At 38.0% G+C, this 27807-nt stretch overlaps 1 protein-coding gene across 1 annotated transcript; it reads left to right on the forward strand.

Annotated features, from left to right (window-relative positions):
- The first annotated feature begins 38 nt into the window (after nucleotides 1–38).
- LOC124262124 (CCR4-NOT transcription complex subunit 3-like) lies at nucleotides 39–27807 on the forward strand. The gene is given in 21 exon segments (XM_046696572.1): nucleotides 39–394; nucleotides 3681–3748; nucleotides 7585–7659; nucleotides 8030–8119; nucleotides 8621–8749; nucleotides 10213–10302; nucleotides 10586–10696; nucleotides 10828–10933; nucleotides 11603–11625; nucleotides 12919–13044; nucleotides 13139–13204; nucleotides 13816–13898; nucleotides 17351–17463; nucleotides 18663–18746; nucleotides 19420–19721; nucleotides 20733–20838; nucleotides 21701–21992; nucleotides 22701–22752; nucleotides 22754–22834; nucleotides 23618–23743; nucleotides 24198–27807. Coding segments are annotated over 21 exon segments (2247 nt in total). The 5' UTR covers nucleotides 39–369; the 3' UTR covers nucleotides 24297–27807.

The following is a 27807-nucleotide window of genomic DNA, read 5'->3' on the forward strand; positions in this document are numbered from 1 at the left end:
GGCCATTCCGGTGCAAGAAAATATCGTGGATCATATTCGTTATTTTCGCCTAAAAATCGGCCTTGAGTAGTTGTAATTTTAACTGCAATTAAAATGTCCGTATAAATGACAAAAAAAATATTCAATTTGTATCATTTCATTGTTAATACCCAAAAACGAAAATATCACACGGACCTACTTCTCATCCGAAGTCGCGCAAGCACTTTTGTATATGTGATTTGCCTGCGAGTGAATAGCAGCCATATTGGTTTATCTTAGTAGTCTTTTGACAGAGGATTTCCCACTTTTTGTCTGTCTTTCATGTCAATTTGGGATATTTTGCAGCAGTCGTAGCATGCCCACATTACTGTTCTACTGGTATTCGTAGCTATGGCTGACAGGCGAAAGCTTCAAGGTGAGGAGATATCTTAAAACAGCAAGCACTTGGCACACTCTGGTTTCGTTATAATGAAAGAAGATTTGTGGTTGCAAAATTCTAATCAGCTGCTGAAATAACATCGCTGTAATTTATCTGCACACTCGATTCACTTGAAATTAGAGAGTAGATACATTTGTTTCAGCGAGATCATAACTAAGTGATGCACATATGGAAACATGTTGAATCTTTAGAAGATGCACCAGCGAAAACAAAACATTTCCTGTCTGAAACCTTCAAATGTTATGTGCATATGCCGTATACAGCGTACTCAGACGCGAATATATCTAATCAGGAATAGCACTAACTAAACTTCACCTCAATTTGGATATTGAAGGTATTTAATATAGCGAAGTAAAAGTATTGTCAACCACTCAATCTGATGCTGAAATAGGTAATTGTGGTCCTTTTCTTCCACATGGTCATATTAAGTCATAAGAATTTCTGTATCGACAGTGGCAATGGTATTCTTAAATCTGATGTTTTTCATTAGCACAACCAGATCAGGTGCATGTCACTTTGACAATCCATTTGATTCCACAGGAACTTAGCCAAACTTAGCTGAGCACATTTAACATGTTTAGCACAAAAGAAAAGTTTTATTTTTGCATATATCATATGAAACCAGTAGTGTTGTAATTTGTTTTAGTTAAAAGGTTGAATACATGCATTAATGAACCCAGTGATTAGATAGTATCTTATCAGAGATAGCAGTAAAGATTCCTGCAAAGCATTCAAGCATATTTAACACTCAGTGTTTCAGCATCTTTTGTTTGATTAAACACTGTAGAGTTGTAATTGTGTTAACATAGGTAAGACAATGGAAAGAACTCTACATTTCATAACTGCTTGCATGTTATTCTTCCAACATTACTGTTTTAGTTAGGCATCAAGGTTCAACTGTCTGTCTCCTCTGATTCCTTATCATGCTTATGTCATGTATATGTCAGACATTGGTCTCACAAGTTTATTGGTAGAAATTAACCTGAATGATTACAAATGAAAGTCAAGACAGATAATTTATTAGGACACTTCCCAAATGCTAAATATTCAATCCCATAGGATATATTTCACATATTGATTAAAAGTGCCAATTGATATTCCTAGAACATGTTGGAGAATGAAGTACTATATAGAATTTCTTGCATTAATGGGTACATGGATGTTTGATGAACAAAACATTTAGCATGTTGAGAAGAAACCATGATCACCAAACTAAGTTGTCATAATTCTATACACAGAACTCTTGCTGCCTCAAACTCAGTGCTGCTCTCAAGTGTGTATTCACAGCAACTCAAGGAACATACACAGTGATTATTTTTCCATCATTACTCTGTTGCAATTACAAATTACAGTATAAACACAACATCAGGATCATGTACATCAAGATAGTAATTAATAACTGTAGACCAGTTTCTTGTGCATGTATCTGGTTTAGTCAAGGAAACAATTCATGGGAGAAACTCGCCTGTTGCAGAATTTATTTGATCTTTGATCTGGAAATGTTTGGTCCACAACTGTATATCATGGATATACATGATAAACCATTATCTTTCAGCATATTGACACTTTTAAATCATAGATTTTCATCGCAATCTTCTGAAAACCAAAAGTATGACTCAGTTATTTAAACTTATTCAAAAAAAATATTTGTGAAATGTATCAGAATTTAAACACCTCCTTTGTAGTCCCGTGTGTCAAGTACATGTATAAGGTGCATTAAAGAACTCTTGTACTGTTTTGTATGCATGTTTTGTATCACATATGAAGCTGATATTCTATGATAACCCTTCAGTCTGTGGGAGTGGTCCTTAATTGGCATATTTAGGTCCTTAATTTGCATATTTAACATGTTGAATGTGATCCAGGGTCGAGTAAAAGCTTTCATGACTCTCTTATTTTAATTATTATCTAGCTGCTAACTGCATAGATTATATTAAATCTTCTTGGTTAGCTTTCATTGAGCCCCCTCCCACATCTGAACTCCTCATGTATGTCATCATAGTATATTTATTTTGGTTGCAAATTTGTTAAATTGCTATTCTTACAGCATTGAAGCATCAGTTAGATTTAGAAATCCCCGAGGCTTATAAACATCAGGATAGTGGTATTTACCATTGTCAGTTATGATTAATATGCTCTAACTGGCATCAGCGGCATGATGTACCAATAGTGTCCTCGCTGCAAAATTGCTGATGCAGCATTAAACAATTTTTACCCACTTACCAATATTTACCGACTGCTAAATTCTGTTTTTGTCTCATTGTGTTGTATTTCTTAATGCAAGATTGACAAATATATTTCAAAGATATAGTGAAATCACATCCGCGTGTGATTTTTGAGGTATTGGTGATGAGGGCCCAGAGGAGGTTGTTCATGTGAGAGGGATGTAATGATGACATTGTGGAGTCAGTCTGTCAACATCCAAATGTGATCACTTATTTCATGTGACAAAGATGCAACATTATATATTGCGTGTATGATTAAGTTTGGCTCCTCAGAGCTCACCTCAAACCATTCGTTGATTTCACATTAATTTTCGACTCGCTGTGCGCATGTACTATCGGTAATAGTACTAATACGACCAAACCGGAAGTTGACCAGTGGATATTTTTACCCGCTTTACTCATGCACACAGCGAGTCAAAAATTAATGTGAAACCAACGAATAAGCATACTGTACAGGCTGTGATTGTGCAATGCTTTTGGATGGTTACTACATTATGGAACCAGATTACTTTGTGTACAACATAATATTTATTAAAAAATACTCAGGATACTTATGCATTTACCATACTTCACACTTGCATTGCCATCAACAGATTTGTTATCAGGCTGTCCATATATTTTCCTGTGTGTCCAATCTCACCCTTAGTTTTCATTCCAGTGAGAAATAATAAAAAGTTTTCTTATCTCAGTCGGAAATGTTTTCTTTGATGTGATAAAAATACTCTTACTATGGTTATCAGCTTGATCTATATACATGTTTAAGAAAATAAATATTTTTGTTGTAGAGCACCTTGATCCACATAAGTTCATTTGAAGACAACTAGAAAGTGATCTAAATTTGTAACTTTCATGAAATAAGTGGCACTATTAGTTGAAAACATATTTTTCTAATTATGTCTTTTTGCTAGCTGCTGGTTGAGAATGGAGATGGGAAATGCATAAAAATGTATGGATGGCCTAAATGTCAAGACTTTAAGAAATGACAATTTTGCTATTTGTTACTGGACTTCACACAATGTTTCTCCTTTTTTTCTCAGGTGAAATTGACAGATGCCTTAAGAAAGTTAGTGAAGGTGTTGAAGTTTTTGAAGACATATGGAAAAAGGTATACTTTATTTATATCACGAACATGTTTGCATATTTACTTTAGTGAATCGTTTTAATGAACATAAAATATACATGATATATAAACCCAGACCCAACATTGTATGTGTCAAAAATAGCAATTCTGTGTACAGCAACAGATTTATCAATTGACATGCTGTTCAGAGATCCAAAGTGTAATTGTTTTATATATCCTACTCGGTAAACTAAACTGACCGGCAAAAGAAACTTTGCACCAGATTGAAAACATTCTAATTCCAAAACTGAAAACAATAGAAGATTGAGGTAAAGTATATTTAATATATCAACAATGCCAGAAAGCATTGAAGAACAGAAAATTGGCGTTCTGCGATCACATATTGCACTACAGACATCCAAAGCCAGGAGGGGTTAAAATTTCGGTTATCCAGATGTCCAGTACAATTCATTCAAACCCAGATAGTGGTTCCAGTCACAAAATGTGTCACTTTAATACCGTGTATGGCCACCCGTGCAGCCACACATGCAAGAACTCAACGTCGGACCGAAGACGTCAAACGTCTGAGGTTACGTGGCAAGCGGTTCCATTCTGCCTGTAGAGCTTGTACCAACTCTTGTCTGTTGGTGGGAGGGTGTTGTTGGAGCCTAACATGCCTGTCCAAGATGTCCAAGAGGTGCTCTATGGGATTTAGGTCCGGAGAGCATGCCGGCCACGGTAAGACGTCGACGGTTTGCGACAAGGAAGTTCACAACAATACGAGCTGTGTGAGGCGGCCTGACATTGTTGTGCTGGTACAGAACACCCGGGGCTGTTGCTGAAAGTAGGGTAGTACCACAGGACGAAGGATGTCATCCCTGTAACAATGATCATTGAGATTTCCATTAATGACGACTAGTGGCGTTGTCTGGTCACCACAAATGCCACCCCACACCATGAGTCCACCTCCACCGTACGGAACGACTTGTTGTACGCAGCAAGCGGCTGTACGTTCACCTCTGCGACGGTAAACACGTCTGCCATCAACAGTAAACAAACAGAACCTGCTTTCACCCGTAAAAATCACGCATTGCCAATCCCGATGTTGCCAACGTCGTACCGTATTCGTCCATTGTAGTCTCCTGCAGTGATGTTCAGCGGTCAACATCTGTCCAGTGAATGGTCTATAAGCCCTGATACCCGCTGCCCAAATTCTTCTGGTCACCAATGTCCGTCCAGTCTGCCTGTATTGTTGCAACAAGTTACCAATGGCAACACAGGAACAACCAAAGGTTCATTGCAACGTGGGTATGCGTTGCCCCCATCTGAATCATTCCGATTGCTCGCTCGCGTTGTTCTGCTGTCAGTCTTGCCATTTCAAAGGTGTTTTTTTCCCAATGTGAATGTCTAACATCGGTGCTGTGCAGTATTTATACCCATGTGGCATGTGCAGTTCCGCCTTTAGTGGGGTCGCATGATTTCCAATATTTCGCAATTTCAACAAGACACGTGCATATTGCCGGTTCAACCTTTCACGTGAGCATAGGTTGCGTTTGGGCTATGTGTTTATGACCATTTGGGTTTCAACCTATCTTGCTCATTTTTCGTCATATTATTTTCAAATGTGCAAAGTTTCTTTTGTGGTTCAGTTTACATTCAGTTGTCTGCTCTAAGCATTTTGATTGTGCATGTACCGTATATGACTGTAGACAAGCTGAATATTGTGGGCCACCCTCCATCCCCACCCCAAAAAACCCAAAACAGTCTGTAGAAAGTGGTTGGCATATATATGGGTTAAACTCAGTTTTCTGGTGGTAAGAAAACAACATTGTATCGCTTCATATAAACGAACAAGAGAACATGAATTTTGTCAGTGATGACGTCAGATTTGCAATTACATGTAAATATCACTTTAACCATAACAGCAGCACTTTTGTGTATTGTTGGATATATTTTATGTATGGAACAATTTCATCTGTCATCGCTGTGGTTTGCCACGATCTTGCTATTTCTATCATGAAAACAGTTTGTTTACATGTGATCGTCCAGCTACAGTAAATGTGATTTATGTCGAAACAAATTATATATACATATCCATTTTTTGTCAACTACACTTTGTTTGGAGGCGTGAGTGGATGCAATGTTGTGGTTGCTTTGAATAAGGTAAACTGAAGTTGTAAGCTATGGAGCACAGGCAAACTGTAGAGCAAATAGGGCTGCACAACAGAGGGAAAAATGACCAGTCTTTCTATATGCAAGCAAAATGAACAAAGGTTGGCAACGTGCTTCCCTTGTTTCGGTTCGAAAAATATTGTAAATGTCAAAATAAAATATCGCCACCATCAAAGGTAGACACCCATTTCCTCACAGGGTTGTGCTCTTAGATTTCCAACCTCATATTTAATAATTACTCATGTAAAATATATTTAATTCAACATTTTAAGCGCCACTTGTGGCACATCAAATCATTCTTCTCCTCCATTACCCCTGCCAGCTTCAAGTTCAACGGGGTGAAGGAACAGGGGAGTTAAATCTAAATATACTTGTTGAATCACATGTCCACCATATGGAATACCTGCGTAGTTACTTCCCTTGCTTCATTCACCCACTACGCCAGAAGTGTGTTTTGTACAATACATGTTACTAAAATTCTAACAATAACAATGGCAGATAAAAAAAATAATCTCCTATAGTTCAATGGTAAAATTATTTTACATGAGTAATTATTAAATATGAGGTTGGAAATCTGAGAGCACAACCCTGTGAGGAATTGGGTGTCTACCTTTGGTGGCAATATTTTATTTTGATACTTAAAATATTTTTCGAACTGAAGCAAGGCAAGTATGTTGTCAACATTTGCTCGTTCCTCTCGCATATAGGAAGACTGGTCATTTTCTCTTTGTTGCGCAGCCCTATTTGCGCTACAGTTTGCCTGTGTACGGAGGGACACACAATATCAGGGCAATTAATATAAAGATTATTGAATGGAATTTTGAGTAAAATTATTAAGCTATATTACAAACGTAAGTCCATATATGCACAGAACATGTTTTATTACTTGATGTGTAACAACAGGAGTTGCTTGCGTAATTCAATATGGATATGTTAACACTCTATTTCCGAAGACTGGTAACAATGAGAAGATGAATGAAGGCTGATGGTTGGGCTTATTATGGAACATGCGATTTTATACTGATTTTAAGGGTCAAACTAGGACTCTCGGCTTATCTGCAGTCATATGGTTTGTCTAATGGGCAAAACTGACCCACTGATACTAGATCTATCCATGCAATTCATGTTGTTATGTTAAGGAAGAACACTGGGATGTTAGCTTTCTTTATTTACTGTAGTCATTTATGATAATTTATGACATTTTGAATAAACCTTTGTGCAGATATGTTCAACTCCTCAAAAATGATATTCCAGACTGCCTATCCTTGGATCCCCCATAATCCAGTAAATGAGTGTGGATTAACTTCTGATATAATAAGTAATTTTAATGCTCTAGTGATCATAAGGTACTGAGTTGGATATTTTTCTCACATGCTGTGTACAGTGTGCTATTGAGCAAAAATGTCATTGTTTTTTTCCAGGGTTTACAAAGTCATCACTAGTGCAGTTATGTTACTTTCTAATCCTTGGAGAGGGGATACCTTAATGTGGTCCTTTTCTGAAGTGATTACATAGCATGACAAGAAAGACACTTGACTTAGATTTTGCTGTTTTTTAGTCAGATTTAACATTGTTTAAGTACATGTTTGACTCCTGAACAGAATATTTAGAATACATGAAAACAGCTCAAACCTGGAATGGGGTTAAGCTGATATGGGATATGGACTGTTGTTGGTTTTGAGTTTGTAAAGTTGTTTTCTCTTTAATAGGTACAGCAAGCAACTAATAGCAACCAAAAGGAGAAATATGAAACTGATCTGAAAAGAGAAATCAAGAAGTTACAGGTTGTGTATTGAAAACTATTTTCATTTTTTGTTTTCAGTCATACACAGCTTTGCTGCCTTAATGTTATGTGTACCAACCATACATAATATTAATACAGAAACGGAAATTTACTGCAAGTTACAGTCTATGTAAAACACTTGATAGGTAATGCTAACCTCCCTTGGAGAGAGTTCTTGTGGACTCTGTCTTTGGAAAAGTAGCTGAACATGCTAAAATTGGAGTTTCAAGCCATGGAAATATGAATTCTTGGTGATACATTCTGTAATTCTGTGACACTTTGTAGTGTAAAGTTACATTTCACAGATCGTATCTGCTATTTGCAACACAGTTTAGTTCTGAATAAAGATGGAAACAATTGTCTTCTTACAGCGATTGCGTGATCAGATCAAATCATGGGTTGCCAACAGCGACATCAAAGACAAGTCCACTCTTTTGGACCACAGGAAACTTATAGAAACAGTAAGTAACTGACATTATACTTCTCTTGAACTAACGTACAAGCTGTGATGTGCACAAGAAGTACCTGACATTGTACCTCATCTTGAACTATGTGAAACATACTATGAGACGTAAATAAATGACATTGTACTTTTTCTTGTGAACTGTGGGGTTCCATTCCCTACATGGGTACAATGTGTGAAGCCCATTTCTTGTGTCCCCTGCCCCCGCCATGATATTTCTTGAATATTGCTAAAAGCGGCTTAAAACCATACTCACTCAATCTTTCACTCACTTTTCAACTGTGTGTACAAGTACAATAATATACCGAAGTAGTGCCTGAAATAGGCTTCCTCTTGAATCATTTGTATGAAGTACGACAAAAAGTTACCAAGAATTACTTGATAGAAATATGATCTCAATGATTCAGTTTAGTTGCAAACTACATATTTAATGCTATGCACTATCAATAAATCGGTTTCTTTGCAATGGTAATAATATGCATGATGTTCTTGTTCACAGCAAATGGAAAGGTTCAAAGTAGTGGAGCGAGAAACAAAGACGAAAGCTTACTCGAAGGAGGGTCTTGGGGCAGCTGCAAAGCTAGACCCGCAGACAAAAGAGAAAGGAGAAATCACAAACTGGTTATCGGTTCGTACTTTCACATATCTTGTATTCTCTATCTAGTGCATAATGCACATATTTTTCTATTATTACCCACATGGTCAACGTATGGGTAGTACTTATCTCGTACGTCACACGTGACGTATCACGTTGACCTGTGTCGTAACGACTTGACCTGAGATTCTAACTATTTGATTCGATAACCGATGACCTCTCAATTAGGTCACATTCTGACGTAACTATTTTTTCATTCATAACAAACACGTGAATTCATTCATTCTACAACTTAAATGCCTTGTGGGAATGTAAACATTGCGAACGTTGCTGTGTCGCTGTTTAATTGTGAGTCGAACTGAGACATTATATCCGTCAAAAAATATAAATGCAATGTTTCCACCAGTGATGCTAGCCGAATGAAGCAACTGCAAACCAAGAAACGGGGTGCTACGGAGTAGTTTACTGTAGGAAGCTGTATGAAGCGATGACAACTGACATGCATCGTGACGTCAGTTACCAAGGCAGTGACGTCATTACAGTGTGAAGTCATGCAAATATTGTACTACAGTACAAAACTCTTCCGCAACCTCTTTATGAAACCGGTTTCAGTTTGAAACAAAAAAATAACAAAAATATGTTTTTTTGTCAATTAAATGCATGTAAGACGTGGGTAATAAATAAAATACTACACTAGGTCTCATTACATACGAATTATACGAAACTTGTGACCTTCCTATGTTATCTGACCGAGCGAAAGCACTCATTTCGTATAATTCGTATATAATGAGACCTAGTGTAGTATTCTCTATTTAATACACCCTTTCAAAATCTACAGTGTCACTTCAAGAGAACAATCAGGAAAATACGAACTTGGTCCATGAATATATAGAATTTGTGGTAAACATCTGTCGACATGATGATTAAAGATCCGATGAAAATGCAAAAACTGGTCTTGCTGATGAGATAACAAACTTGAAATACTCAATGTCGGCTAGGGAGTTAACACCTGAAACTTTTGAAGGGATGATACAAGGTTTTTGGAGGTGTCAGGTTTGAAAATGATTTGGTTATCTTAATTAATGACTTATGGCTGGGTCATATGTATAAAGGATGCCTTATACTTAGGGCAGTGTATGAAATAAGCCAAAAAAACAGCCAGACATCAGGGCTGGTAACTCCAAAATGTTACCAGCCCAAAATTGATTTAACCAGACCAGACACCAAGAATTCACTGAGATGTATGGAACATCTTAAAATTTGCACCAGACTGTCGGGCTGGCTAGCTGTAAATTTAGACCATCCGTCAGAAATCTAGCCCACCATGGGCGGTCGGACGGGCCTTATTTCATACACTGCTTAGGGTCATGGACTTTGAATACTCAAGAGTATAGGTAGGTTTCTAGGTGAGTTTGTCAACCACAGGATGTCCAGGGATAGAGAGTTTTAAGAACGTCATGTACTAATGCTTTTAGAGAACTGTTTCGTGTTTTCAGCACATGATTGATAATCTCAATGTCCAGCTTGATCAGTTTGAAAGTGAACTGGAGACATTAACATGCACATCCAAGAGAAAGAAAACAGAGGTAAGTCCAAGCTGATAGTATTTATCTTGTTCCAAATTTAAAATTTGCAGTGACAACATGAGAGGGGGTATATTTACCCATGCCTTTTGAGTGTGTAGCTTTATTACCATGGTTACTGAAATGAATAACAATTTTGTTAATGTGAATTGGAAATCAGTAGTAACAATATAAGAGACTTAAATGTAGAATTATCCTGGAATTTGTCTGTTCTCACACACTTTTACATTTATGTGTAAGTTAATATTTTGTTGATACCTTAATGAATGTTAAATTTTGCCTGCAGCATGAAAAACTGGATGAGTTGAAGAACTGGCAAGACCGACACAAAGTCCACATCCAGAAACTGGAGATGGTGATGAGGATGGTGGATAATGATGCCATCACACCCGACCAGGTTAGAGATCTGTGGTGTTTCAGCATCACTAAAAGTACTCTCTCTACGTCAACCAACATATTTCTAATGAAATATGCATTGTAATTACTTTTTTAAGACTAACATGAAAGGTAAATGCCTACTCATTTCAGATTAAGAAGATCAAAGATGATGTTGAGTATTATGTTGAGTCCAACCAAGAACCGGACTTTGAAGAAAATATGTTTGTCTATGATGACCTAGATCTGGAGGAAATAGGTGAGAATGGTAAAGTCTTTGTTGAGAGGCTCAAGCTGGAAACCTGCCCACAGCATGCCTTATTTTGTTAATCATTCTTAAATCAATGTGATAATGAAGTATACTGGCCACATAAAGAAACTGTGCATACAGAAATATAAATATAGGCACACAGCGTCTTTATACATAAATACAAGTGTGAACATAGCAAGTGTTGGAGACAATCAAACGCTCATGAACGTGCCAGGCGATGTGATCATTGATGGTGGCCTATGGACTTGCAATGTGTTACTGCATGTGCAGCCCATGCATCCGCACAAAACATGTGAAACTCAGAAATTGCAGTCACTGTCAAAAGCTTGATCTTTGGTCATTCAAACGTTCACAAATTCCCATGAGAAGTCACATGCATGTCATGGCAAGATTAACATCTGCTCAACGTCAAGAGCTATTGGAATGGTTCGAGCAAGAATGAGCCAACAACAGGTGGCAGCACATTTCCAATGCCATTGTAACACGATATCTGCATTGATCAGGCGTTATCGAAACAGTAATGACGTAACCGACCATCCACGTTCTGGGCGTCCCCGACGTAACGACGCCAAGACAGGACAGATGGATTCGGGTGACTCATCTCAGACACAGGTTCCAGACGGCAGTGACCACATCCCAAAACCATTCCGCAGGCCTTCAATGCTCATTTGGTAGCCTCTGTGCGTCCGCGATGCACTGCTGTGCTTCACGCACAGGGTGGTTATACCCGTTATTGACTTTGTAACTTTTCGTCATGTGACCACCTACTCGATTTTGAACTTCTGACGTCATCGTTACGGATTTTGTTCATGTTCTTGTGACATTATGTTGTGGTCCGATACTTCAGCTTATAAAGTGTCTCTATCATTTCGTCTTTTCTGTGTTGTATTCTAATTCTGAAGGAATTTTCTGTGTGCACGGTTTCTTTATGTAGCTAGTATATTTTCCTTTTAAATGTGAGTTTTCGGTTTGTTCAGTCATTTATCTCAATACTGCTCATCAACCACAGATTTGTCCTACCAAGAACAAATTAATTAAAGGTTGATTTGCATTAGTCCATCTCGCCCAACAGGCTTGAGATTTGGGGCAATGCATAAGTGATTAGCAGGCTAAAGACCTGTTTTGTTTAGATGATTGGTTGTTTGGTGTTCAACGCCGCACTCGGCAATGTTCTAGCTATATGGCGACGGTCTGTAAATAATTGAGTCTAGACAAGGCAATCCAGTGATCAACAGCATGAGTATCAATCTATGCAATTGGGATACAATGATATGTGTCAACCAAGTCAGCGAGCCTGATCACCTGATCCTGTTAGTCGCCTTTTACGACAAGCATGGATTGCTGAAGATCAATTCTAACCCGGATCTTTCTCGGGTTGTTTGGTTTAGAAGCTGAACAGGGATTGCTGACAGCCAGGTGTATCATCTCAGTTAGGGAATTCATTTAACCAACTTCTGAATAATGATTTAATCATTTAACAAGTGAATACATGAAATAGATTAATTGAGTTGTTTTACACATTTGCAAACAATTGATTATATCCTGAGCTGGATCCCTGCAGTTTCATCTGTACCCTTTGAACATTTTCACTGAGTATGGGCTTGTTCCACAAAACACTCTTACAAGAATGCTTTCCCAGCCTGACCTGAAAGGGTGTGTCTTACACTATGGCCAGACTGTGTGGAAGTATGTCCAAAAGTATCCTGGTATACAAGAGAGTTGAAGAGACATTTTGTGAATGGTCAAAGTGAGATGTCAAGGAACTGGATGTAGTATCACACTTGGCACATGAACATTTTATAAAGTGTTCCTGTGTCTATGATGTATTTTGAATTTCTTTTGCATTGAAAACTAGTTAACAGACCATAGTTGGCCACTCTTAAATGTTGATGCATATCAGAAACCAGAATTTCTTGTAGAATTTGCATTTTGACAAGTGATGTTGTCTTTAGGTGCACTACAAGCATCATCAGCCCCCTGAAAACGAGGATGCAGAGAAACTGATGACAATGGCAATGAGCACACCGACATCAACAAACTCAAGTTCTCCTTCACCTAGTCCAAGTGTTAACCATTCCACAGGGAGTGCGCAATCAGAGGTATGAATCAATGACAGCTTAGTAATGACAAACAAACAGTTGATCTTTTCTTGCGTCATTTTCCTGGTATAAACCAGGTACTTATTAAATGTAGGTGTGTCTTTTTCAGGACAAATCTGAAGAAGTTGAGAGGAAGAGGCATAAATCACAGCCAGATGAGGTAGGGGTCTGAACTGTCAACCTTTAAATCTTAAGCCTAACACTTTATTTTTTACCGTAATGAGCAGTCTCATGTAAGGTTTTGACAGTTTGGATGTTGCCACTCTTATTTTGAATCCATACAGTGCTTGGACATCACAGGGATACATATGTGGAATTTCCTTTTAGCTCTGGGAATTGAACAATCATGTTAAAGGTTAAGGTTGTCCTCAAGGGAATAGCCTAACCATTTGTTTACCATTTAGGGAATCATTTTTTGTGTGTGTTTCTCTCATTTACTGTAATTCTTATTACAATTTATCACGTTAAACATTTTAGATAGATAAACATTTTATGACGTGGCGGTACATTTTAGGTTCAAGTCGGCGGTGTTGGAATGAAAAAGAATGTGGGGTGTCGGCAATAAAATTAGAAGGGTCGGTCGGGCAATGAGAAGCACAAAAAATAATATGTAGGATGATTAACTTATGCTAAGTGCATGCCATCCTTAGGGTGCGAATGTGTACTGTAGGGAATATATTAATGGGAATGATAAAGAAAGAACAGCGGGTATATGGTTATTTTAGACATTTAAGATTTCCTGAATGTGAAATGTAAACATTGTGTTTTCAGAAGCTCAGAAGCAATCAGTCGTTGACACCAACAATAACAATGAGTAACAAACAGACCACGCCTTCAAAACAGACAACTCAAAGGTGAGTGATGAAAACTTCAGCCTTAAAGAACAAATAAACTTTGTTTTTTGGTACTTTTTTAACTATTACATATGAAAGATTTGTGGTTAGTCTAATGCGGAACACCAAATTCATTCTTAAAAAACTTGTGGTTAATTAATACTGAGCGATTAAAAGTTGTCGAAAAGTCGCCTGCTTCACTCTCGCTTGTCAACGAAACCACAGACAGGTTACGTAACTCTGTCGCCAGAGCACTGCAGTGACGTCATATGAGGAAGGATTTTTAGTTAGTTGTATATAAAGTGTGTAGCAAGCTCGTCATTTTGATGATTTCTCGACATCAACGAAGACATGCCGAATCGTTGCGTTGTTGTCAATTGCTCTTAGGGGTTTGGTGATGGTGTCACCATGCACAGATTTCCACTGGAGCCCGCAGTTCGTGCTAAATGGGTTATGTTTGTGAGTGCGAAGCGAGCATTGTGGAAGCCTAAAACGATATCTTACTTGTGTTCAGATCGCTTCACGGAAGTTAAAGAATCAAAACTACTTACTAATTGTAGTAAAATATGTATATGATTGATGACCATAAAGATTTTCCATGACACAACTTGTAACATAACGATTTCTTCCTCGGAAGCGAGGTTGTGGTCGAAGTAACAATAATACTGTAAGTAGTATTATATTGACACCCACCTCACTTCCACAAGAGAAATTGTTATGTTATAAGCTATGTCATGCAAAATCCTATTGGCCATCAATCAAATACATATTTTACTACCAGTAGAAAGTAGTTTTGATTTTGTAAGTCGGTGAAAACAAACGTAATTATAGCATTTATCCTCAGAGTGGCGGATGTTCGCGACAGGGCGCCGCCATTTTTGAAAATTGTAAAGTCACGCGCTAAAGTCTGTTAGAAATAATGAGATTATGGTTTGTTTTCATCAAGTTAGAAAATCAAAAATATGTATTTGATTCATGACCAAAAGGATTTTGCATGACACAACTTGTAACATAAAGATTTCTTCCACGGAAGCGAGATGGTATTGTCGAAGTGACAATACTGAGCCATAAATTTCTTGCTTCATTCACGTGGTTAACGTCAACTCACCAGTATGTAGATACTACTCAATGTACGTCTTTATATTTGGTCTTATAATCCTAATTAGTTTATTATCATACTTGTATACATTTTGAAACTAAATAGAAAGCAGACGATCTGCTGATACTTTTTGATAGTGAATTTATAACAGTAATATCTAGACATTTCATAGTTTGCCAATGTGAATCATTATTCGCACACAGGCCCTAGTGTATGTTGTCTGTCTCATTACACTTCACGGCGAAAACAATGATTCTGTTGAATGCTACGACAAATGAATGAAAACAAAATGGAAATATTAAAATTAAAACAGATTAAAGTTATAGGAACAATGTCAGGCTATTACCTTGTTCAAGGAATGTATCCATCAATATCCACAAAAACGAGTGATATGCCATTCATCTGCAGCTGTTCCAAGCGCTTTGTCTAATATACGAAAAAGTGATATATCGTTTCAGGTATTTCTTATTGGTGTATAGTCTCATTGGTCACGCAAGAAAGCACACCTGGCAATTAATTGCATAATGTCCACTATTGTTTAAAAAAAGGTAATTTAGCTAGCCAATAATGAGCAATCAATCAATGTATTGGCGGTTAATCCTTTGAAAGAAGGACGTTGTTTTTAACGCGTACACAGACACAACAGAGTGTATTCAGTATAGATTAGTAAATCTACATACATAAACACTACCTTTTGACAAATCCGCTGTGCAAGATAACAATAATTAATCAATCAGCGTGTTATCGGTTAATCCTTTGATCAATGTTTATAATGTTGAGTATTTACTCCAGATACAAGAAATGCCAAATGGGAACCTTTGTCGGGTAATGTAAGTGGTGTTACCACTAATTATACCTGTTATAAATTCATTAACTGACCATCAAGTGAATGATGACAAATAACATGTGTAGGTTTATACCACCTAACACGGGTTACAAGAAGTGAGTATTAATTGCTGTATTGCATGCAGTTTTAATTGCATGTGAAAACTTATGGGCCGACACTGTTTTGAGAATACGAACATAACTTCATTGTTGCGTAAGAAATACATAAAGCATTTGCTGTGTGCTAAAACTGTGTGTACCTATTTACCTAAGTACATTTTCAGATTCTTCTAGCAATGGCAAAGTAGGGTTGTTTAGTTTACGGATTCAAATAAATCAAATGTCAATTTTTAATATCATACGTAATAGACGTCATATTTTTACATGACATGATTAAATCTTGAGGTAAAAAAACACAGAAATGGGATCAATTTGGATCAGTCATTATACCACCCAGGCATTAGAAAACCTGAAAAAGCCCCCACTGCTTTGATACTTTATTACAATCAGACAAGAACTACTGGGGATATTTTCAAATAACTGCATCTGATGGGCATCCACCCTTCTTAATGTTGCACTGTTTAAGTTGAAGAAATCAACCGTAACCGTGATGAGCGAGGCTGATCACCGTTTTCGCTATCACTAAGGCCTAATGACACCAATCGATTTTGACAGAATCGTCTATGAAAACAAGTTGTAACTCGGAAACTAGGCAAAGCAGGAGACAAAATTAAATGTCAGTAGATTGTGAGAACATATAGCTTTCATTTTTCACAACAGTTGTCACGATTTCAGGTTTATACAAACCTGTAAACAAGATAATTTACCCCCTGAAATGTACATGAATTCTGCATCATATCTGTTCCTCATATGACATCACAGAGACGTGCCGCTCTGATTGGTTGAAATTGCGTTCGCGGGGGAGGATTGAGCACTATTGTCAAAAAGGTCGATTTAAGTTAATTAAAGATCGAAATGAGTAGTTTTAGTGACGGGGTTTCATTTACAACAATGCCAATTAGTGATTTATGTATTTGTACCCCCCTAGAATATATGTGATCTTTAAGGATTGTTATATTCACCGTTCATTGACAAGTTATCTCCCCTGTGTATATTTGGGAGAGAACCTACCAACATCAAGTAGACAAAGTAATCTTGGTTTCCTCCTGTGGCATATCAGAAATAAATGAAGTGTTTTTAAATTCTAGATTTAATTGATCTGATTTCTGGTTTTTAGTTTTGTCTTTGAGCATGGGTTTCAGTGCATCATCTCAGCTGAAGTTTTCTTGTAAGTTGACACCACAAAATTACCTGGTTTTCATGTGATATCTTTTAAGTGGACAGGCAAGGTGAGTTGGCTGACTTGTCATTTTAGCTCAGTGGGAGGGGTCTTTGTTTATGTTTTCAGTCACTGATGTCTTATATCCTAATTACTCATTTTAAGTCAGGGGTCTTCTTTTTTGTCTCCTCTCAGTAATACAAACTTATTCTGTATGATGTATGTCTTTTTACATTTATTGTCTGTCAGCATGTTATATTTGTCTTTCAGCAACCCCCATTCTCAAAATTCTGACAGTAGTTCTAGCAATCACCATCCTACGACTCCAACCCCTCCTCTCACAGCATACGCAGCTGCTGCCAGCAGTCAGAACAGTGCACCGGGTAAGAACTTTCAGCTAGTTTCAGCACAGTATTGGTACATGTTCTCATATAGTTCAGCTTAACACAGGTTTGATTTTGTGTTCAAATCCTTGCTTTTAACAAAAGGTATTTGAAAAAAATTATGAAAGAAATGTTTAACTTCCTGTTTGAGGTAAACACATTCTTTTCGTTTATCATTTGTCAGCATATATGAGCTGCTTTCATTGATTTTGTTGAGCAAGGATTTGAAACACACTTGTCAAATCTGTAGTTCTCAGTCTGAGATTGCTGATTCTTCTTTTTGAAGAAGATTGAAATGTTCTGTTTATTGTTTCCCATATCTCTGTGAGATGTAACTGATGGTGGCAGCTTAACACTGTTGTCTGAGCAGTCTGTCAGTATGCATGTTGGAAACCCTCTACTACTGCTCAAGTAACTTGGTGATGGGAAATAATTCTTGTTGTTCCAGTTGATTATTCAAAGGATGATCTTATTAATGAAAACTGAAAGTTTTATTGCATAAATTTAGGCACCTTAAGCCAACCATCTTGAGAGAGAATAAGAATATTGCTTTGATGTACAAGATTATTCTGGCTTAATTCAGAAAGGAAAAGAAATATCTAAAACCAAATTTACAATTGTTTCTGATATTGAAGTGTATTTTGAGAGATTCAGGCACATTGTTACACAAAGAATTGTCACTTTAATCCTTTGAAACTTGTCTGGAATTACAAGGCAGGCAGTAAAGTTCTACCTCTGTTTACATACTTTACTAATATAGCATCTGGGCTAAGATTTTCGAAGCTCTCTTAGCGCTAAGATAGTTGTAAGTGCCATACCTTAACATTAACTTTCGACTATCTTCGGGCTAAGAGAGCTTCGAAAATCTAGGCCCAGGACTGGTAGCTAGTTGACTAGGTATGTTATGGCATTGCATGTCACTGACCTTTCTTTCAGCAGTAACAAGCTTGAATTATTAAGACTACAGCAGTTGTGAATCTCCCTGACTCTGCTACTACTACTTAAACCAATACCTGCTAACATTCTGTGTAACCTACGTGCTGACTGCCTGCCTGTCTGCCTGCCTGCCTGCCTGCCTGCCAGCCACCTAGTTGTTTCAGTTGTGTTGACACTGAAGGGCCCACTGGGAGGGAGAGCAGTACAAGTACAACAACTCCACACTGACTGACTCCATTAACACTAGCACTTGTATCTTGTAGGTACTCCCATTCCACGGCTCTCCCATTCCATCCCTTCTGTGTGGGGGCAGCGAAATGCCTCTGCTCACAGTAGCTTCCTCCAGGGTAAGCCATCTGCCCGTCCATCAGTCTTGTCTGTCCATCTGTCTGTCTGTGTGACCACCCTGCCTGATGGTCGGGACATCCAACACACTGGCAGCTGTCACATGGCCTGTTCTCTCTATTATACTGCTGGCTTATGCTCATGTCCTTTTGCTTACATCTTGCTGTATTAAGGGTACAAATATCTAGGAATGGCTTTAGATCTTTGGTTTTCTTTCTTGCTATTTTGCTGGTTGGGAAATAAGACTGATGGTTGTTGTGAAAATACACTTTGTTTGTGTAGTCCCTTTTGAAAAGATACAGTTTCAGGCCAAAATAGTGTAGAAATTGCCAGAGACAACTTGCATTAAGGAATTCTTGTTATCAGCAGTTTCTCTGCAATGGTCCATGCTATTTGACAGTTGTCCAGTGACTGTTGTGGTAATTGGCCTGCCTTGGCTTCTGTTCTGTGAAGCACTTTATTTGGTGGATGATTCTCACACTGTTCTGTTAATGAAAATGCACAACTTATGAAAAAACAATCTGCAAATTGTTTTAGATGTTGTTGTCCATCAATCAGTTTACAGCTAATAGGTAAGACAGATTTAATTTGACATGTCAGTTCCTTTATAATTTGAATGTTGACTGATATATTATGTATTCTGTTTTGAGGATATGGCATGCTGTTGTATTGTAGATGCTAAGCCCACAGGCAACTCTCTAGACCATGTGGCAGCGGCAAGCAGTGCAACAACAAATGGTACCCCTAACTCAGTATCAACCAGTGTCAACTCTGTCTCTGTGTTAAACTCATCGGGAAATCCGTCTGTACCATCAGCGCCATCACCGTTAATGAGTGGCGCTGCAGCACCTTCACCCATAGGTTCCACCAACTCTACAGCATCATCAACGACATTAATCTTGTCACAGTCACAAATTAAGAGTGATGCTCCATTGACAATGAATGGTCCCCTTACGGTTGTTGGACCATCATTACAGGCAAGTTAAATTATTCAAGTTTCAAGTTTCAGTAATTATGCTTTGGAGATGCCACAGAAGAATATTTCCATGATACACCTTGCTTGAAAGTATTACCTTTTCGAGGATCAGGCAATAACTAGTATCAATGTAAGATCTATGCAAGACTTTATTCACATACTACACTTACCTCCTATATGTAGGTTGGTATGTTACCACCTGACAAGCATATCAACATAAGCTGAATTTGTAATTATATCCCCGCTACGAAGTAATGGGGGGCATTGATGTGCCTTTTGCTATTTTAATTTTTTTTCAGAATTTTTTTTTTTTTGCTGTTTCAATGGAAACACGACTTGGTGCCAAATGTGCTAGATGGTTTTGTCCGGAGCATATCTCTTAAAGTTACATGCTAGGTTCACCAAACTTCACACACATGTTAATCATTACCCATTGATGTGCCTTTTGCAATTTTAATTTTTTTTCAGAATTTGTTTTGTTGTTGTTTCCATGGAAACATGACTTGGTGCAAAATGTGTTTGATGGTTACCTGGCCACATCATATCATCGAAACTATACATGCTAGGTTCACCAAACTTAATACACAAGTTAATGATGACCCACAGATATGCCATGTGCTAAAAAATAACAATCTTCATCTACGTCCACTTCATTGTGTGCAACAAGTTCAATTGTATGTCAGGTTTCCACGGAAAACACAAAAAAGATAATGTTTCCATAAATTATTACTGTAATCAGTACATGGCAAAACTATTATCTAACATGTATATAAATTTAGTAGAGTCAAGGAGAAAGTCTTGTGAGCTGCTGATCCTTGTCACATTATATATATCAATATCAGTCATGTCCATGTCCCAAAGTGGGAAGCAGGGGTATGTGAGCTGTGCTCACTTCTACACTTGTTATGATCTATGTTACTGCAGATAGTATGGTACTAGTGGTAGTAGCATGACCACTAGTGTGGCATATATCCATCAGTTTTGCTGACAGAAATTATCTCTTATATTTCAGAGTCCTGAATTGATGTCTTCGTTAAAATCAATGGCACAGCAAGCAATTGTTGAAGCAGGTTTAGAGAGTCAGATACCAACATCTCATGTCACAACAGATAGCAAAGGTATTTTTCAACCACTTCACAAGCACATGGCACTAAAACTAAATTCAATTTCATTTCAGAGCAAGTGTATTTCTATTCAAATTCTTTAACACCAGACTGAAAGTCAAGTGAGCTAGTCTGTTGTCCATCGTAAACATCTTTTCTGATGCTGGACCAAGAAAACTTTGTTCACATACTTGTTCCCACCAGTGGTGATACACAAATTTGTTCGAGTGAGTGAGTTTTGTTTTACGCAACACTCAGCAATATTCCAGCTATATGGCGTCAGTCTGTAAATAATTGGATCTGGACCAGATAATCCATGGATCAACAGCATGAATATCAATCTATGCAATTGGGATACGATGGCATGTGTCAACCAAGTCAGAAAGCCTGACCATCCGATCCCGTCATTCGGCTCTTTCAACAAGCATGGGTTAGTGAAGATCAATTCTAACCCGGATCTTCACGGGTCGGTTTGTTTATAGAGCTTTGAAATTATGCAGAAAGTATCTGAGTAACAGTGCGAACTTCTTAAGTGACATCCGCTGTTGATATTTGGACAGTGGACTACATGTGTGGGGCAACTACAGTGCCATTTTTTAGTACCAATTGTTTCTTTCTCTGGAGAAGATCAGGGTACTATCCCCACAGGGGTACAATGTGTGAAGCCTATTTCTGGTGTCCCTGCCGTGATATTGCTGGAATATTGCTAAAAGCTAAAAATTCACCCATTCTTTCTCTGGAAATTCTGTTAAATGAAACAGTTACATTGAATATGATTTTAAATGATTTATTTTTTTTCAGCAAGAGGTAGGTTCTGGGTTTGACCAGAATCTTACAATTCAGATCATTGATCTAAAATGGAAAATTTGTTTTTCAGGTGTGTTTCTCAGCTCCACAGTACAAGCCCCTCCCTCACAGCCCATCGCCCCATCACCTGATCAGACCATACCCAGTCAGCAGTCACAGTCGGTGCCAACATCCACAGCACAACAGCCATCGGTCCAACAACAGCAACAGGCACCGCAGACCACTACCATCCACTTAAATCCATTGTTAGGTGTAGCACCTCTTGGACCCATGCCTCTAAGCAAAGAACATTACTATCAGCTCTCTATGTTAGAAGCTGCTTTTCATCATTTGCCTCATCCTTCAGACTCTGAAAGATTAAGGTATGTTAACTGTAAATCTACATCATATTGGAACTTTCTTTTCTATGTGGACCGCCTCTGTGGTGTAGTGGTTAGAGCGTCCGCCCAGAGAGCGGAAGGTCGCGGGTTCAATCCCCGACCGCGTCATACCAAAACACGTTAAAATATGGTACTTGTTGGTCCCTGCCTGGAGCTCGGCATTAATGGGTACAACAAGGACTGGTCGGCTCGGAGTCAGTATAATGTGTCTGAGGGGGGTATTCATGCTTCACTGCGGCATGGCATCTCGGTGGGCTAGCACTATAAAACCAGCTTCAGTCTGGGCTAGTACAAGCAGCCGCACATACACATACACACGCATGCACGTCGTCATATGAGCGAAATATTCTCAAGCCACGACGTTACACCCAATTTCACCTCACCTCACCTTTTCTATGTCAGACCATAAGAAAAATGTTAAAATAAAATGAACATACTGTAATTTCTTCATATTTTTCACACTTATGAAGAAGACTATTCATCTGTGCAACATTTCCTTAGGCCGGATTTATAATTCTTGACTTACATAAACGGAATATTAAAACCAGATTAAAACAAAAGCTCAAAATGTGTTTATTGCCCCAAAACATTATTGAATTTGTTTAGTTGGAAATATTAGCGTGACAAGTCTTGAAAAACTTTGTCTGGACTAGTATCTCGTACCTCAGTCAGTGATGGTGTTTCTTTCAGGCACTACTTGCCAAGGAATCCATGTCCTACACCTTCGTACTATCCCCAAGTTCCCCCCTCCCCATGCTGACTCCGTAGAATTCTTCCAAAGATTGTCAACAGAAACCCTATTCTTTATCTTTTACTACATGGAGGTAAGTATATTTTGTTTTCAGTACTTTTCTTGCACTGTGTATGTCTTGTGCCATGATTAGTTAATGCCAGTTGTATATTGTACGACAGTCACTTATAGTCTGTTTGCAGTGAAAACGTACCGATGAATTTCACTATCAAAAAAGTAAATCAAATAAAGTAAAATTAAGATTGCAAATCCTCACAATTTTACCTTGCCAACTGAACATTTCAATCTCAGAATTGTATTCAACTAAAGACAAAAGATGTTTAACAAACGATCATCATTTCAAATCGTCATATTGGTTTGTATTACAAGGGGGGAATGCACATTAAATGAAACACCAAGAACAAGTGGTGTTGGTGTGAGTTAACGCTCATCACGTACTGCATGTGCATTTGTTCCTACTGTTCTAACTACTGCGCTTACCCCCTTGTAATACAAACCAATAATAGCGATTTCAAACTATGATCGTTTGTTAAACAACTTTTATCCTAAGATTAATAAAATTCTGACTTTTCACTCACCTAGAGTCTGTACCAACAGAGTTCTGTTTTCAGAGGACCATGTGATGATTAGAGCTGTATTGACTGGATTGTCTGGTTCGGACTTGATTTAATACAGATACTTTGTTTAAAGCTGGTTTATTGCTTATTGAGCATTAAACATCAATCAAGCATAGTTCATGACTTGAAGTGTAACACATAAATAAGCAGTTTCTTATCTAAATTTTGATAATGTTTGAATTCAATGTATTTGTGTTTTCTGTTGGTGTACAGTGATTTGCAAGCTTTGACATTTGCAGGGTACTAAGGCTCAATACCTGGCAGCAAAAGCATTGAAAAAGCAATCTTGGAGGTTCCATACAAAATACATGATGTGGTTCCAAAGACATGAAGAACCAAAAACTATTACAGAAGACTATGAACAGGCAAGTATTGTGACAGTGCAGTGAGTGAGTGAGTGAGTGAGTCACGTCTTAAAATAGGCTTCATATTGAAGCTGACTGTAGCACTGTAGCAGTTAAGAGTTCAAAATCTTTATCACACAATACAGGCTAATGTAGTATAAGGTGTGATAGGATATACAGTGCTAATCATACTGATGTTGCTTCAATTATACTGTTGTTTGTTTGTCATGATTTGAAATAATAGTACAAATGTTGATACAACACAACAGCACAACTATTTTAAACATTATTGTGGCTTGGTTATAGAGATATGCTGTGAATACAGTAAATCTAGATGGCTTGGAAGGTTAAGAGAATGGCATGGTTTGAAAAATCAATTTGAATATGCCAAAAGATTTATCATTTGTTGATCTGTTTACCACATGCTTACTGAAAGACACATGGTTTCTATTTGTGCAATTAATTTCTGTTGCAGGGCACATATATCTACTTTGATTATGAGAAGTGGGGCCAAAGGAAAAAGGAAGGTTTTACTTTCGAATATCGGTACCTTGAAGACCGAGACTTGAACTAATGTTAGTGCGGAGAGAGCAATGTGATGTGGATCTGCCATTTTGTTACCTCTCGCTTGCCAAGCATCGAGAATGGACAGACTAAAAATGCTGGACATTGAAGTTACTCTTGAGAGCAATGGAGGACCATGTGCACCACATGACAGTGGCAGTGAACGAGTTGATCTCATACCCTCAACACTGGAACATCCATTATACTTATCCACTGCCTCATTGGCTGACTGGCTGGCTGGCTGCCTGTCTGACTGTCTGACTGTCTGTTTGCTTGCTGGGTTGGTTTGCTCGTAGTGCCTGATGGGGTAACAAAGCTTGGTAACTTTGGGGGAAATACTTCACACCATTGTCCTGTATCATGCTGCTAGGTTCTCTTTTCATCATTGACCAAAATGGAAAGTGCTATAATCAAAATTGTCATTATTTTCTTATTCATATGAACTTCTAACCCAACAACAGTGTTATCTTTGGAACCTGTTACAGAAGATTGTGTCTAATATATGAAGCTTATTAATCTGTCATAATGTAATGAGTTCTTAGAAAGTGCTATATTTCATGTAAGTGCTGCGAGTTATATCAGATCTAACTTCATATATTGGCTCAGTTCTGTATCAGTACAGGTTGGTGTGCTATACTAAAATAGGCTCAGATATGTTTTCATCTGACATGATTTATAGGAAGGAGAAAAGTTCTAACAGGAAACAGTTAGATGATTTTTTTTTTGTGCTGTACACTGAGTGTATGTTTCTTTCCTTATTGATTTACTGTTTCATGTATGCCAACCGTAGCCACCTTGTAGTGGGCCCTTTCCAGCTCCTCAGCATGTTGAATTGTCGACAGTTGTTCAGTAGGATGTTTTTCACTCATTCCTATATGGCAATGAATGTATGATTACATGTGTAGTTAATGCTGTATTGGAAGTAGATAACTTTCGATCAGCCGTGGGCAGGCAGGCAGGCAGGCAGACAGTTTGACCCAGTTAGCATAGTCATTTAGATACGTTTAGCACATACTACAATGAACCGAGTGAGAGCGAATGAGAAGTTTGTTACACAAAGTAACACTACTGTGCCCTGTCTTGTGTGAATGAGAGCAGCACCGATGACACACAGCATTCTTCATGGTCTGATGAGATATGGTGCTATTATTCAGCACATCATTTCTTCACTGTTTTTGTGCAATGTTATTGTGGTTACGCCACTACATTAGATTCCACTGCTGTCATCCCTTTTCTGTGTGTGACGGTGACTGAAGCAGCCGATGATGTACACGAGTCATGATGTCACTTCACCTGTGTCATACATTCATCCCAAGCATGGCGACTCAATTATGCTCAGTTATGATTTTGCAGGTAAAACATACATTTCTATGTTGTTTTATGAATGTATCAGACATGTGGTATGAGAGTTTTAATAATCAAAGGGCAGTTCTGTTACAGATGTTGCATGAAGGACTAAGAAAGTTTCACACTTATCAGTATTCCCTCATATGTAATAAATCAGTGAATCAAAACTATGTTGTATATGGAGCTCACCGTGAAATTTGTCATATGGTGTTAAGGTTATGTTTTGGTCTATTTCCTACCTTCACCAAATCACCAAGCGCCAAAGGTAGTTCAGCCAGATAAATTATTCCTTATGTTAGTACTGGGATAAGAGTATTGTTAAATCATTATGGTGTAACAGCACTAGTGTGGATGATGCCTTTTACATCTGTAGTTGGGTTGCCTCACCCCTATTGCAGGGTGTCAGTAAATCGATACAGCTTGATAAGATTACTAAAAAGACAAAATGCTTTAGATTGAGAGAGATCATTGGTCTTAGCTGCCAATCTAAGAATGTTATGTGCCCTTTGTAAACTGTGATATGGATGTACATAACACTTGTTCAGAGAGGTATGTTTGTGTGTGCCATTATGCATATCACACTAAAGGCATTTGGGTGGCAGGTTAATCATTCACAGGTTGTTTTAAGCATTTGCCTCGGGACCAGAGCTAATGTTTTCAGATCTCAATCTTCGTGTTAAAAGCTTACTGCCACCTGACTTTGTATAACAGGGTGCAGTTTCTAGTTATGTATATTTTAATGACAACAAGATGATGAATCAGGCACTACATGATTTCAGTCTTTTCTTACCTTCTGAGACCCATATTACTGTAGCTGTATGTTTCTGTATCTTAAGTCTACATAGCAATGCAAAAACAAAATTAGCATACTTGTCAATTTTTCTTCTGTGTAATGTCACTTGCTGTGTAGAGTAATGAGGTCGCTGTTTTGAAAGTTTGAAATGTGCATTCGAATATCAGACTTGTCAGCTGCACACAAACAAGTTAGGAAGCACCCCAAATATTTTTGCTTGAATCCTTTCAGTTGTAGGTCACATAACTTACAAGATTTAATGCAATTATTACTGTGCCTATTTCTGACAAATCTTGAGATTGTCTTGTCACAGCCCTTTACTTGTATTCCCTGTATAATGTCTGTGATAAACAAAACATATCATCAGGATGTGAGAAGCCTTGGTGATTGAGGTGGAGAGGTCTAGCTAGACACCAGATTGTATTTCATCACTGCCATGATGTGATGTATTTGCTCAGGTTCTCTAAGCTTCTCTGTCAGATAGGCTCCAAGAATAGCCCATTTGTTTTGTCCTCATTAGTATGTATTATGTTTATTATTTCACAGCATTTGGCTTTACCTGTTGTATCCTTCTAATATGTCATTAACTGTTTCATGAATAACTATCAACAAGAAAGATCTGTTTTCTTTTGATGTGGCATATTATTATTGGTGTTGGAACATTTGGAGATGAAATACCTGTTCATTCATTTATCAGAAATTTGAGGGGGGCCCTAAGATGGGACGAAAAGGGATTCCAGTGTTTATCGTTTTATAATTATGATTGTCATTTTCCAAGAAATCTTAGCTCAAAAATAGTAAGTTACACTTGTCCAGTTCAATGACAGACAGTGAACAGGTGTCAGTTGGTGTGAAAATGTAAACCCATATACATTATTTGTGTAATGTAGACAGTTTTTCACAGGAAGCCTATTATCCATACTAGTTGCCTTACTGCATATTTGATGATTTCGTTAATTCTGTTGGTGTATCCATCATGACCCATCTCATTCAGAGTCCACATGGGAAGAGTGTGTTGCCAGACTGACTGTGTCATTTGGAGAGCCTGTGAGTGCGAGTGAGAGTGTGACTGTGTGACTGTGCGAGTCCTCGTTCAATGCAACAATGCCAGCTGCCAGCCAGTTGGTTCTCCACTCTCAGCATCAACGATGTGCAAGTCTAGGACAGAACAAGCTGTTGGTTTTTTAGTCTGAGGCTGTGTACACATGTCCTTATTTTTGTACAGCATGTACAGCGACGCCTCGCATGACGGCCCTTGTGCTCCTTGCTCCAGTGTTTCCACACTGGTGAGGGGGTTGTAAATATAAATATAAGGGGGCAACATGCATACTTGGGTGGTCAACACATGCAGAAAATAAAAAAAAGTGATTTTGTCTGTGCA

The sequence above is a fragment of the Haliotis rubra genome, unplaced genomic scaffold, assembly GCF_003918875.1.
Source record: "Haliotis rubra isolate DU_JTF1 unplaced genomic scaffold, ASM391887v1 Scf821, whole genome shotgun sequence".
NCBI classification, from domain to species: Eukaryota; Metazoa; Mollusca; class Gastropoda; order Lepetellida; family Haliotidae; genus Haliotis; species Haliotis rubra.